Here is a 16,018-nt window from a genome sequence, read left to right on the forward strand (position 1 = left end):
GAAAGACGAAATAAAATGGATCATCAATAAAATGCTGGAACACCACAAGGCAGACCAACTTGTGTACATCGAAGAAGAGGACATCCTAAAGTACTACGACATCATCAAAGTAGATGCCTATTATTCAAACCGTACTATTATATTTATCCTTCATTTTCCTGTCCTACACCCTGATTCCTTTACTTATTATCATTTATTTCCTATACCTACCGCAAATTCTACTACAATCATTCCTCCGGAACCATATCTCCTCATAAACGAAAAATCCTTTCAATATTTGGAAGAACCATGTGCCCGAATCGACACAAGATATCTTTGCCAAGAGGAAACAATACTAGAAGCAACGAAAACTGATGATTGTATCAAACAAATCCTGCAGTTGAGCACCCAAGAAGCTTCTTGCCAATACACCCCCGTCCAAACTCGAGATATCATCATTCAAAGATTATCAGACGCCCACTATATAGGAATATTCCCCGAATCAACCAAAATTACAACTCGATGTTCTACAACAAAAATTTTGGGCCTAAAAGGAACTTATCTCATCAATCTTCCGCCAAGATGCGAATTCAAAACCCCAATCCAGAGTTACATAAATTCAAGGACAACCATCCCAGAGCAACCGCTAATGCTTCCCAAAATAAGGACCATAGATATTCAAACAGCGATTAAATTCAAACCATTAAGGATAGATCACATCCCCTTAGACAAACTGCATGAACTCTCTAAGGAAGAGGAACATCTAGAGACAATTAACCCGAAATTATGGAACCATAGCCATAACCATTTTTGGATGACTCCTTTATATATCTTTATTACAATAATCTGCCTCTATATATGTTACAGGTATAAAACAAACAACAAAAAACCCAACTCTAGCGACGAAACTCCAGAAGAGGCCAACTCAACAGTTCTGTTCGTCCCTCACAAAACTTCTTCAGGGGATGGAGTAGTTACAGTACAATGACCGCTACCATCCAGTAAGTTCCACCACGTGGATTCCAACACGAGGCTACCGCTTGAACATTCTGGACTAAATTGCGACGTATTGAACAGCAAGATCAGCAATTAATAAATTATAAAAACACCATGTAAAAATCAATATTTTTCAGTCTGATTTAAATTATTATTGTTGTTACTAAAATCTTTGTAAGTCGAAATAAAAGTTTTAATTGTGAAGTTCAGTTTTTAAAAAAGTGTTTTTCCCAAGAACATTCATAATTCGCGCAAGGTCCGCAATTTTTCTTTGTACACTGTAAGCACACTGGTTTTCCACAAGAAAAGCGCACATAAAAGTCTTTTGCTTTAATGCACTTGGGCATAAGTAACACGTCTTCTTTTTCTCAAGCCTTTCTTCAAAATCTGCTTCTTTTTGGCGTTTTTGTCCTAGTATTCGTTGAATACCACATAATAATTCTCTCGGGATTCTGGGATTTTCGAGTCTTCTTTGTAGATGAAGTAAAACTCATTGTTTCGCCAACTCCTTTGTGTAGTTTAGCCTTTCCATATAGTATCCATATTGTAGTGATTGGTACACAACATGCGAATTAACAGCAGCTATATCAATGATGCGGTAAAAGATAGTAAGTGGCCATCGGCGAGAACGACGTTTTACAGAATATTTGGCACACTTGCCATCTAAAGTATCGACACCTCCTTTGGTACGATTATAATGAGCTATAATTTCTGGTTTTCCAGTAATCTGATCAGTGCCTATTGAATGGTGCATCGAAGAAATAAGTAAAACAGCCCTCGATTTTTTTGGCACATGGGAAATTAGGGATAAACTTTTCGTAAATCCGTAAGTAGTTGAATTTACTTGCCTACATCGGTGTGGCTGGAATTCCGGAGGGATTTCCCGTTTATTTTTCTTGAGGGTTCCCACATACGTTAACTTCTTTACTTCTAACTGCTTTACTAATTCTATAGAACTAAAACAATTATCAGCTGTGATATTACGGTTAGTTCCATAAATAGGTTTAGCAAGCCGAAGAACAGATTGAGTTGGTTTATTCATCTTCTTTTCTTCCTCAGATAACCCACTTCCGTCAGTGTCCTTGCCTCCATATATATAGGCATTGTATAAGTAACTTGTTCGTGCATCAGTGAGGCACATTATTTTAATGCCATATTTCACAGGCTTATTACGCATATACATTTTAAACCTACACCTTCCCCTAAAGCAGACCAACATTTCATCAATACAAACACATGTGCCTACGGAATACAGTTTTTGACAATTTGATATGAATATATTAAATATGTTACTAATGGCTGCTGTTGGATCTATCTTTTTTCTTTCTTCTCTATCCAGAGGGTTATCAAAACGTAAACATTTTAGAAATATTGCAAATCTTTTTTTTGACATAACACATCTGAATATATATCTACCAGTGCCATCTGTAGCAAATATAGAATTTATATCTTCGTCATTGGATTTGAAAGCTGATGAGTATTAAAGCAATCCCAAAAAGGCTTTTAGTTCTATTTCATCAATTTCATTTAGTTCTGGTCTATTCATTCTTTTATAGTTTTCACGAATTGCACGTAATTTATTATTTGTCCATTTACGTATTTCTTGTATTATATCCTCAGAAATAAGAAAATTAAAAAAAAATGATGAAGTTTCGTTTCTTGCATCTCTGGACCGCACAGCTGGTACTTTTGTTACACGGTTGTGTAACGGAGTTCTTACATTTTTCGAGGGTGCTATAGTAGACCACTTAAAACGATTTTTGCCATAAAAATATGACATACCATTATCATTTAAATGATATTCGTCTTCAGAACTTTCCGACTGCTCACTTCCGGTGTCGTTTGAACTTTCAATACATACTTCTTCGCTTGCATCATCAACACCACTATCACTAAAATATTCTAAATCACTAGGTACTTCGTCAGCCCATTGAGATAAAACAGCCTCAAAATCATCATCTGAAAGCTTTACAGTTTTGCGTCTAAATTTAGAACAAATGGATGAACTTGCTGCCATACTAACAGAAAAAGAATACACTACACTGCTTTTACTACACTACACTATAGAACGTAAATACTGACATGCGGTACTTAATACCGCAAGAAAACTTTATGTTAACGTTGCTCAAAGACTAAACGTGTACTAAAACTGCAGCAGTTGAGAGCAGGTACAATTAAACCCCACTTGAAGGTACACATATGGTGTTCTAAGAATCTTTTATAAAACACGTTTTACAACAAAATATATTTCCGGCTCGGTATGGCATACCGCATGTCAGTGGTTAAGGGTTAAGTTCTTCATTTGTGGTAATTTCGGGCGTTTGCGGTTCTAGCATCGTTTGTTCTTACTCTGCATAGAGCTTTTTTAGATAGTCAACCCACGTATCCTTTTTTATGTGTTTTGGTTCTATTAGTTCCTTACCTCCGTTCTTTGACCTTTTATGAAGCACCATATTTCCTTTTGCAGACCGTCAAAATTAAAATCTGTATGAATTATTTTTAAACATCTTATTTAGTTTATATAATTATTAAATTTACTATCAAATTATATTTATTTACACTTTATTATTAATTTAATATTTCATCTAAATTTGACAGATCTCTCAGAATGAAACAAGGTATGCTTTGTTAATACGTTAGCAGCTACCGTTAGGAGCAAACATAAAAATTTATTAAATTATTTTAATCAATATTATATTTTGCTTATTCTGTCTGTTTTTCCGTATTGAAAACCCCAGCTCTACTAATCCACAAAAACTACTACTAATTTTATTAATATATTATACGTCATATGTCACTGGTTTATTATAAAGAAATATTTATTACATGGATATTTTTATTTATTTAAGAAATAACGTTGTTTATAAAGAAATGAAGGCTCCACAAAAAAAGAAAATATGATTATTAATAGATAACGCTCCATACCATAGCATATTCTTAGAGAAAGTACCAAACATGTCTTCAAATAAGACTGAAATAAAAGGTTGGGTAACTATATAACAATAAATCGCCAACCGAATGCCAACCGAAATAGAAACTCATGTAGGTATTTTAATTCTTGTCATTGTCTGAATCTGAGCTATCACCAGGATTTATTGTAATTGGTTGAATGTCAACATTCACCATTTTTTGATAATTTCGTTAGTATGTCTGACACATTTCTCCCAAATATCTGCATTACATTGTTCCAGTGCCTTTTTCCACATATTTAAAATAGCATTTTTAAGTATATTGTTATAGATGATAAGAAGGCAGTCTCAACACCTCATGACCATATTCTCGCAGCAACTCGTCAATTACATATATATTTTCTTTTCTGTTATTTTTGGTTATTTGTAGCAATTCAGCTTTAGAAAAATGTGGGTCATATTTAATATTATTTGTTATCAACCAACTAATAATTACATCTTTCCTGGAAGTAGTTGAAGGTTGTTTATTTAAAAAGACACTGTGGTAAGAAGAATTATCCATTACAACCAATGATGGCTCTTCTAAATTAGGTATTAATTGTGTTCTTATCCACTTAGTAAAAAGTTCATTGTTCATTTCTCCATAATAATTAGCTACATTAGATTTTGAACAAAACAATTAATTTGCCCCCAAAATAAATCCTTTGCGTGAACGAGCGTGAACAATTACAACACGTTTACCATCATAACCTCCAGGTTTTCGGACACTTTTGGCACTATTATCTTGCCAATAACTTCTCTTGTAAATACACTTTCAGGATTATCCATATATTTACAAAGGAATCTGGCTCTTAGAGCAGCGATACTAGTTTACTCAATTGATGCTCGTCGATTGTCATCCTTTTTGAATTTAAATCCGATGTCTTTTAACAATGTACTAAGCGATGATTTTTCAATATCCACTACTTCTTTATCCCTTAATTGACAGGTCTATTAGGAAGTACCTACCCACTTTCTTGTTTATCATAAAATTCCCACTGAAGAAATCAATACTTACTCTGTTGGTACATATCATACAACGTATTCCATGCTGCCATTTTTGATGGGATTTAACGGGATTGTTTTCTTTTTTTTATCAAGTATATTGTTCGCCGTGATATTTTCAAAGCAACGGCAACTCTCTTAAAAAATAATTATTTAATAGTAACTGATTACCAAACATACATTTGATATTTTACCTCTTGAACAGATGTAAGATGCTCCAAAGGTCCTCCATTACATCTTTCTAACTCAAAATATTCATATAATTTCAACACAAGTTGCTGCGCTTGAGAATTTAGCGTTTTTCCAGACATATCTTAAAAATAATAATAAGTAATCTCGAAAATATACAAATAAGTTTCCATTCGACGGAACTATAGCCAGACTCATGTAGTATAATGACAATTTGTAGATTAGAAAATATTACTTTTATCATTAGCTTAAAAATAAATACTTACCGGAAATAATCAGATTAAGAGAGCAACAGTTAGTCGTTCTAACAATAATTATGCTTGAAAATATATAATTCAAATAACATACCCAAAGACTACAAGTTAAATAATTTGAAAAACAAAAAAAAGTTCAAATAAATCAATAAACACGACAAATGAGCTAATGTAATTGTCAATAGAAATTATAAACGTCAAAATTTACGGTAAACAAGGTATCAAAGATGTATCAAAGACATGCCATATTGTTGATCCTTGTTTAACTTATTGTGATTTCTATGGACTAGCGGCTTAATTTTACAATACTAGTTTCTATGGGTAAGAAAGAGACCTAGTATAAAAAGTAATTCGTGAATAATTTCATCCATGGGAAAAGATAGAGGGGGCGTACTTATATTCGTTGTTAATAACAGGTTGTTTTCGTTTACTCCAACATTACGGGTAAATGGAAACACTCCCAAGTCTGACTTTAAGTAAAAAGTGTGTCTTTTTGTGTATATTCTAACAAATCAAGCTCAGAAGCTATATATAGAACTTAAAATTTCATTTATACTTTTTCTAGATAATTTTAAAGTAAAGTCTGCAAAAATCATTTCCAGTTCCCCCGGCTGGCCCTAGTAAATTTTGTAATCAAAACTGTACATTTAATGTTTACGCTAAATAAAAAGGTCGCTTCTTTTGTTTGCGCATATTTTTAATGTTAATGTCATTTTTAATTGAAAGTGATAACGCAGGTATAAATAAGAAATCTCGCATGACACTCGTCTTAGTATATATCTATGTCTTTTAACATTTACAACGTTAAGGACACTTAACTTTGCGCCGTGCCCATATACACTACACGTAGCGAGAGCTTTAACTCTTTCGCTACTGGTGTACACAATCGTGTACATGGATTTCAAACCTTAAGAAATAAGAGAACTTTTATATGTATTCCGCAAAAACCATTTGTACATGATCAGGTACACTTCTTTTAATATAATTTGAAGTCACTGGCTCCATCTATGAAAAATCGGTTTAAATAATTATTACCAACCAACATGGCGACCAACAGAAGTTGTGGATCAGGTGAGTACTTTTCATTTATATATTTTTTAATTTTATACAGTTACGTTGTTGCTGTTTTATTCTACTGCATGGTTTTATTAATGTTTACGGAATATTTCTTGATAGTAATCTCATCGTTATGTGGTAAAGGTTTTTGAAAAAACTGTATAAAACATTATGTATACGATCGTGTACAATTGTACTGGAAGGTAAATTTCAGTTAGTTGTTTGTGTACACAATCGTGCACAACTGTATTCAGAGGCTATATTGGATTCGAATCAAATGTGTGTTGATTACAGGCAAAAGTTACAACAAAATTTTTCTTTGCAGGCTTAAGAAACTCAAAAGCATCGATTTTTATGCGAGACGTGAGAGTTGACAAATATGTGAAAAATTTGATGCAGAAATTAGACAACGGGGACTTTTCGGATCTCTCTGATTTGTCCGAAGGTGAAGCTGATGATGAAGGTCTATTAGAAGAAGCAGAAAATGTGGAAAGCCGCATTGAAGACATAGTTGCTGCAATGGATCCACAAGATGACAATAATGAAGATGAGCTTCGAGAAGGTGAAATATTCGACGACGTAGGTGTAATAGAAGATACTATCAACAGAAATGATGAAAATACTTTTGCGTATTTAACGACTAAAAACCAAATTCAATGGACAGAAAGACAAACTGCCCCACTAGCAATGCAAAATTGGTAATGGAAAAACCTCAAGATGAACATAGCGATACAGAAGTTAAGTTGCCTATTGAATATTTCTCAAAATATATCCCGGCAGCTTTATTCGAAAATGTTGCAGAGAAAACAAATCTGTATGCCCAGCAATGTAACGATTTTAATTTTGCACAAACGAATTCAAAAGAAATTGAGATCCTTATAGGTTTACACATCATAATGGGATGTTTGAAACTGCCTTGAATACATTTATATTGGTATAATGCTATAGGTATGAGCACTTTTATAAACAGTATGTCCAGAAACAGATTCTATAAACCCAGAACATATTTACACATAGTAAATAACTTAGAAAAAGATCCAGATAATACAGATATTTTTTATAAAGTTCGACCAATTTTTGATGCCGTTTTGAAAAGATGCCGAGAATAACAAACATGAAGAGAAGTTATGTGTCGACGAACAGATATGTCCCTTCAAAGGAAAATTATCGGTGAAACAATATATAAAAAGAAAGCCTAATCCATGGGGAATAAAACTGTTTCTACTATGTGGAGAAAGTGGACTGATATATGATTTTATTTTGTATCAGGTTAAAAAGACCGAAATTGAACAAACTTAACAAAACAAATTTTGACATGGTGCTGCAGTTGTAATTCATCTTAGTAGTAATTCAAACACTTTATACACAATTATACTTTGACAACTTTTTTTCATCCTATGCGTTATTGCAGTATACAACAGTGAAACAGCTCAATAGTAAAGACAGTGACGTTATTTTAGTCAAATGGTTTGATAACAGAATAGTCAATATGGCATCTAACTTTGTTGGTATTGGAGATAAAGATATCGTTAAAATATGAGACAAAATAAAAAAAACATTTGTAGATGTTGAAAGACCAGAGGTAATCAAGCGTTATAATTCTTCTATGGGCGGTGTAGATAAAATGGATTTTTTATTAGGCTTATATCGCATATTTATCAGATCGAAGAAATGGACCCTTCGTCTTTTCTTCCACGCAATAGATATGGCAATCTGCAACAGTTGGTTGGAGTACAAAGAAGACTGTAAAAGATTAGGTGTTGACAGCAAGAAAATTCTCGATCTTTTACATTTTCGAATGGATGTTGGAAATTCCTTGGTACTTGCTGGTACAATGTGTGGTAAAGACAAGAAATGGGGTCGACCAAGTTTCCAAGACGTAACTTTAGAAACAAATTCAAACAACACTAAAAGGTGTAGATTTGAAACTAGTCCCATTGACACAGTTCGATTAGATAATGTAGATCATTTGCCTATTCACAGTGGTGAGAAAGGGATTGGGCGCTGCAAACAAAACAACTGTAAAGGGCGTTCACATTTCCGGTGCCGCAAGTGTAATGTATATTTGTGTCTAGGAAAGAGAGGAACTGCTTTTTGACCTTCCACTCGAAATGACTTTGTATTTGTGTTAGATTTTTTTTTGCGATTCATAAATTTTCATGTATTTTAATCTTAGATATAAGCTAAATATAAAACAAATAATTATTACTTATTTCGGTTTATTTTTAAAGTTTTTACATAAAAAATACACATTTTTACCATTTAGCCCAACTACTGTTTGGTACTAATGTACACAAACGTGTACAACAAAATTTTTACATCTGGTGGGGGATTTTTTTGTATAATCCCATTTATTTATACCTATTTAACTAAAATTCCACCAAAAAAAAATAAATTAAATTAAATAAAATTCTCTGTCTAATTATATTTCAGTAGAGAAAGGGTTAAAGGCTCATTTATACTCGTGAACATATACTATTTTGGCATCCTTTCCTTTTTTAATACTTCTTAATTGTTTTATGTGTTTTAAATCGTCGTGAAATACCCGGAAAAAAATCCAATTTATGTTTTGAAATATCCTGTAGGTTAACTATCGTTTACCTGTTCGGTAGATACATACCTACGATATGAATATAATTATTATTGAACATCGAATAAACCAACTGATTTCATAGAATTTTATAAATTGCAGCTTCTCTATGAATATTAACCAGTTTCCGGTACAGAGTAATCAAGGTTTTTATTACCTTTTTAGTGAATACTCCAATCTCGCTTAATTCCAAATCTGTAGTGTAGTATAGTGTGCTATTTTCAAATTAGTCGTAATGTTCGCGAAGGGTTTGTTCTATTTTTTAGTAGTGGTCGTTTTGTTTGTCGATGGAATCCGTAAGTATTCTTTAAAGTGCACTTACGATAAATTTATGTATTTGTTTGTCGAAGATAAAATAAAATTACAGGTATCTACTACTAATTACTTTTTGGTGGGCTTACATCCGCTTTTTTATTATCTCTGTATCCTTGGTGTGCGTGAATTTTAAATAAAGGATGCGATTATATGGAATTTTTATTTATAACAAATACAACTGCCGATTTTTTTTCGAAAGCAGAATATTTATTCATTGTTTAATATCGTTTAATAATTTTTTGATGTCATATTAACCCATTCATACCCAGAATTATTTATCCTTATTTTTTTTTTAATTTTTGAAAAATTTATGCTCTAAAAGTCACTTTGAGCTCAAAATAGCATCTGTTGGCCATGTAAATTCTGCAGTTTATCTCTGCGGTATAGTTTATTTTTATGAACGAGAGAGTAATTAGCATAATTTTAACTGGTAGCTCCGACCACTCCATGGGCGTGCTCAAGATTAATTGAAAAATTACTTTGAATAATTGTAAAAAATAAATGAATTATTTCAGTGTTATAAAGTGTTATGTGTATGTAAACAAAAGTGACCTCTTTTATCACACACTATATTAGAACTGACTGGTCTACATTAAAAAGGGTTTTAAAAAATTCACATTTTTTTTAATTTTTAAAAATTACAAAAGAGAAAAAGAGTTTTTAAAACCGTCTAAGGTATGTTAAATAGATAAATAAAAATATTAATATAAAACTTACAGCTACTTGTTACAAATCCAAATCAGATTCAGAAGATGAACTTTCAGAACCAAGATTTATAATAACTGGCTCGATCATTTTATCAGTAATATTGTCCAGCTTCCACATTTTTTCCTCTTCTTTAATAGTTTGATTTACTGCCTTTTCCCAGTTTTCAGGTTTTACATTATTTACGGCCTCCAAAAACAACTGTTTAACATCATGAATTTTAAAAGTGGTATTTTTTCTTGAAACTTCACTCTTTATCTGTGCCCATACCAGTTCAATCGGGTTTAATTCACAATGATATGGTGGGGATGTAAGTACTGTCATTAAACGATTTTTGGCAATTTCATCAATTTCGTATTTTTTAAATTTTTCTTTATGAAGGGCACACAACGAATAAAGTTCCTTTCTTATAGATCCGGGATGGTACGTAATATTTTTTGAACTCAGCCAATTCTGCAAGTCTTTTTTTAACCACTTGGTTGTGGGCAGTCCTTCTATAAGTCTGGAATGATAACTTGCATTATCCATTACTATTACACAGTTCTTAGGAAGAAGATCTATCATTTGTTCGAACCATTCTTGAAAGACATCTGCGTTCATGTCTTCATGGCAGTCACCGGTACGAGTTGATTCAAAAGTTAATGAACCACCTTCAACAAAACCGTCTGAACTGCCAATGTGTACTATTATCAGCCTGTGTCCCTTTCCTGATGGTGGGTTTAAACCAGTAGATAAGTTATTTACAAAAGCGTGCCTTTGGCTTGTAACAGTTTCATCCTGCCAAAATTTATTTGGTGTATGACCCTCGTTGATCCATGTTTCATCAAGATAAAATATTTTTCTTTTTTGGTTTCTCATTTCCTTTATGGTTCTTAGAAAATGTCTTCTCCATATGACAATATCGCTTCTTTCTAATAAAATAGACTTTCTGGGATTCTTTTTCCAGCGGAAGCCTATTTCTTTTAAAAGTTTCCATAACGTACTCATTTCTGGGTAATCCTTATCATCTCGAACTGAGACAAGAACTTTATCCAATGTTGGAAATTCTTGTCTAAAGAAGAATTCATGCACTTTCCGTCGAAGTCCTTCTTTAAAGGATATTCTATTTGAAATTTTGGTTTCCCTGGAGCATTACGTGGCATTTGAAAACTACCACATTTCTCTTCTTTAATAACTCTGTAAATCGTAGATTTCCCAACACCAAGTGTACTGCTAACTAACTCAACGGTCTCATCAACACTTTCACATAGACGTTTGTCTGTAAATGATTTAAAACAATTAAATATTAATGTTTTTTCATTAACTGTTAGAGGACCAATTTTTCGGCGTTTACACGGCACTTCCAAATTTTCCATAACACTAGTATACACAATAAACTGCACCTTGCAACTGAAGTACCTACTTTTAGTGAACTGTTAAGAATTTTGAATACGCCACTTGGACCTTCCTACAAAATGGAAAAACCCACTATCACATTTTCTGTGGAATAAGTTTAGAAGGTAATTATCTAGTCAATTACTGTCGTAGATTCCTGGAATTAAAGAATTAAATGTTTGATTGTTGAAACCCTTACTTCGTGGAATGCACTCATTTCAGATAAAATAAAACGTTTTATTTTATCTAAAGAATTAAACTTTATTTTGCAAATAGGCAAAGAATTAAACTTTATTTTGCAAATAGATAAAATAAAACGTTTTATTTTATCTAAAGAATTAAACTTTATTTTGCAAATAGGTAGGTACTTATTAAACTTTTATTGGTTATATATAACCAATAAAATAAACATCTTACATTTCTTGCAAATTCATTAGTACCTGTTAACCTCCATCACTCCGACACTGGCAACCTTATTTAGGGATTAGTAACCCTCACAACTATTGTATTCTATTCTGCTCCAACCTTTATACCTGGTGGTCATACTCAATTTAAAATTGTTTTCCTATATACTTCTGTAAACTTGTTGACAAATATCTGTTTTTCATTGAGTCACCCGTATCAACAGTTTAGGGATTTGCATAGATAATTTATTGTTTTATTACTCTCTCATACATAAAAATACACTATAGTATTATTTTCAGTGTTACGGAGCGCTCCCAGGTATACAAATTCGTTCACTGCTTCGATGACGTCGTTTTCTATAACAAGTGGTCGTAGAATTTGTGGTTGCATGCTTATTTTCATAAGCTTCGTTTTGTTGGTGTTTATTATTAAACCGAATGTTAAGAGCGAAGATCGTGCTAAATCTCCAAAAACAATGATACAAAATGATAACAAAAACACTTCCAATAGGATGGAATCCAATCGAAAACACCATGCCCTTCGAAGAGGAAATTCTGACTAGAGACAACAAATATAGACGTTATGGATGTCGAAACCTTAAACGATAATTTAATAAAAGCTATTAACAACGCAGAGAAAAAGTGCAATATAAATCCAAGGAGAGATAAGGAGGAAAAAATCAGTCAAGAGACAAAAAGACTTATCGAGACACGAAGAGAACTTAAGAACAAAAACGATACGAATGCACGCGTACAAACATTACATGAAATCAACTTTAACGTGAGAATATCCGTCAGAAAAAATCATAACATGTAATTCGTCTTTAAAAAGACAAATACATGCCATGATGACAGTAAAATTCTCCCGTTAGTGATTCCATAGTAAATTATGAGGGAAAAACCAGGAAAAAACCTCATAATACTATCCCGACATGGTAAGTAGTTGATCTTGCATTTAGTTTACCTTCAATAAATACCAAATTCCGATTTTATATGTTTGTTATTTAAAAAATATAAATGATGTATTCTCTATATGTTACTGACTTACCAATACTGGTATTTTCCTTTTAATAACTTCCTCTTTCAATATGGGTAACCAGATCCTACTAGTAGGATCTGGTTACCCATATTGAAAGAGGAATTTATTAAAAGGAAAATACCAGTATTGGTAAGTCAGTAACATATAGAGAATACATCATTTATATTTTTTAAATAACAGCATATAGAGAATACATCATTTATATTTTTTAAATAACAAACATATAAAATCGGAATTTGGTATTTATTGAAGGTAAACTAAATGCAAGATCAAATACTTACCATGTCGGGATAGTATTATGAGGTTTTTTCCTGGTTTTTCCCTCATAATTTACTATGGAATCACTAACGGGAGAATTTTACTGTCATCATGGCATGTATTTGTCTTTTTAAAGACGAATTACATGTTATGATTTTTTCTGACGGATATTCTCACGTTAAAGTTGATTTCATGTAATCGAATGAACTATCTTATAAGTAAAGTCGTCCCAGGAACGCAACTCAACAATATTGGCAATATCATTTTAAAGTCGTCTACTTTAAAATGTATAATGTATGTCTGAATTGTCAATATAGATGAGTCAGATAAAATTAAATTATTAGAAGAATTCACTAAGTAACAAAAACAAAATTTGTTTAATTTACTAATGTTTGTATTTTGAGAACGATTTCCGAAGTGGAAATTGAAACGTCAATAAATGTATTTTAACCTTTAATTGTGGCTTATTCCCATTTATATATTAATTAAATCATTTAGGCTGTATAAATCTATGTGGATCCTAGCCTCATTCACAGTTTCTCTCCTAATTATGACCGTTTTCTAATAAGCGCGTATTCACACGGTTTTTGTGTCTTCTTCAAGAAATCTTCTCGATTTTCTAGTTCTTCTCTACCTAATCGATCTATTATTGAGTATTTCTCGTACTTTTTTTTGATGGTAAAGAGCTGGTAAATCCTCTAAAGACCGTACCAGTCCGTGTCTCATTAAGGATGCCCTGGCATGTATTGGATTTAGGGTGGAAGGGTATAGACCCGCACGTAGTCCTCCCATAGGAGTCATGCTCACAGATGTACCCATAGCTCCATGCCTACCAACCAAAATCCACACCCGCAACCGGACTACTCAGACCGGTGAATCATATGAATAGCCCGCTTTTTCTCCCTCTCTGTCTCAGCTTTGCTGCAGATTCCTCTCTAGTATTTCCTCCTCTCTGACAATTTGAGTTACTGCCTCCAGTATCGCATTGCGGTATTTGCGCTAACCCTACCTACCGTGATGTGCAATTTGTTTCTTTTATTGTTGAATATTCTGCACTCCAACACACAGTGCTCGGTCGTATCGGACACTCCACATTCTGCGCAGTTTCCATCTGCTGCGTTCCCTATCCTTTCTAGGTATGCCCTGAAGAAGCCGTGACTTGTTAGGAACTGGGTGAAAAAGTAGTTAGTGTCTCTGTCGCCGCATTTCATGCAGTCTTTAATATTTGGAATTAATACCCTCTCTTCTTCTTCTTCTTCCTAGCCTTCTGTCGTCCATGTTTGGACATAGGCCTCTCCCAACTCCTTCCATCGGTCTATATCCTGAGCAACATATTTCCAATTTGTTGCGGCTATTCTTTTAATATCATCAACCCATCTCATCTGTGGTCTTCCTCTTGGTCGTTTACTTTCGTAAGGTTTCCAATGTTGTATTGTAGTATTTCAACGTTGGTCTTTTTGTCTAGCAGTGTGGCCCGCGAAGCTTCATTTAAGTTTGGCAAATTTTGTTGTTGTGTCCTCGACTTTTGTTTTGGATCTTACCCAGTCGTTCCTCTTTTTATCTGACAGTCGTATACCTAACATTGCTCTTTCCATTGTTCTTTCTGTTGTGGCTAGTTTATTCATGTTTTCCTTGGTTAGGGTCCAGGTTTGACATCCATATGTCATTATAGGAAGGATGCATTGGTTGAACACTTTGCTCCTCAAGTATTGGGGTATTTTGCGGTTCTTAAGTATCCAACTAAGTTTTCCAAATCCTGCCCATGCTAGTCTTGCTCTTCTAGTAATTTCCGCACTTTGGTTCTCTTTGTCAAAGCTCAGAATTTGGCCTAGGTAGATATATTCCTGGATTTGTTCTATCTCACTGCCATTTATAGTTATACGTCTGGGGTCATCTGTATTTGTCATTATTTTTGTTTTTTTCATATTCATTTTTAGGCCTCATCCAATATTTTTTATGCTTGTTTGTCCATTCTTCTTGTTACTCCGTTATGTCGCTATTCCGAGCTACTGTTTTGTCCTGCTCATCCTTTCCGTAATTTTTCGCCCTTTCCGCCATCAGGTGGATGGGTAACACTCCTCTCGATCACTTGTATGGCCACCATTGATGTTGTTCTGTATGCACGAGCTACCCATAGCAGTGCTTTTCTTTGGGCTTTTTCTAGTATTCTCCTATATTTCTTAATGTTAAGCACTTATTGCTATACCGGTGCCGAATAAAGTACAGTAGAGTGGACCATTTCCATTAAAATTCTCCTTCTGCTTTGCGTACCTAGGACTACCCCTAAGTACTTCACTTTTTTGGCAGGTACGATCCTTCATTTCTCCAATATAAAAACTATATGGCCTCTGGCTCTAGGACTCTTGAGGATCATAGCTTCAGCCTTCTCGGTAGCCAGTATGAGGTCCCTGCTTCCGATCCACGTCTGCCTCGTCGTCCCATCAACCCTTTGTTGAGGGCTAGATTCACTCTATGCATGATTGACCAGTTTTCATTGTGCTCCACCAGGTTATCAGCATACGCTATTGCCTGTACACCAATGCCCAGGTCGGCCAAAGCAATGACCCCAGGACGGAGACCTGCGGCACTTCAGTCGTGGTCCTCATAGAGTTACACCTATCTATATATTTCTCCAACTGGCCCATTTGGCTCAATCAGCATTTCAGGTCGACCCCAGTTTAGACATTCTCTCTTGATATGTTTGAAGTTATCTGCTGTTTGGTATGTTGGGGCATTCAAGTTTTACATAACACAATTTTTGACTCTGTCTCCCCCCCCCTCTCCCCCATGTAACGCACCGTAACGTTTTTGTGGTAATAATAAATAAAACAAGAGGTTTTCCTGCCGTACATTCTATAAGATAATCTGATAATTATATGGAGCAACATTGGTAAATTTATAAAAGC

The 16,018-nt window shown here is 33.8% G+C and overlaps 1 protein-coding gene across 2 annotated transcripts in view; it reads left to right on the plus strand.

Annotated features, from left to right (window-relative positions):
• LOC140447249 (neuronal acetylcholine receptor subunit alpha-3-like) overlaps positions 1–16,018 on the plus strand; it is a 52,004-nt gene that overhangs the window by 10,551 nt on the left and 25,435 nt on the right. The window contains exon 1 of one of the 2 annotated variants that reach the window (XM_072539796.1): positions 9,157–9,313. The exons of the other annotated variant lie outside the window; for it this stretch is intronic. Within the exon in view, the coding sequence (XP_072395897.1) occupies positions 9,253–9,313 (61 nt within the window). The 5' untranslated portion in view covers positions 9,157–9,252. Of the gene's footprint in view, positions 1–9,156; positions 9,314–16,018 lie in introns of those variants that run through there. 2 annotated transcript variants of the gene reach the window in all.

The sequence above is a fragment of the Diabrotica undecimpunctata genome, chromosome 8, assembly GCF_040954645.1.
Source record: "Diabrotica undecimpunctata isolate CICGRU chromosome 8, icDiaUnde3, whole genome shotgun sequence".
In the NCBI taxonomy this organism is placed as follows: domain Eukaryota; kingdom Metazoa; phylum Arthropoda; class Insecta; order Coleoptera; family Chrysomelidae; genus Diabrotica; species Diabrotica undecimpunctata.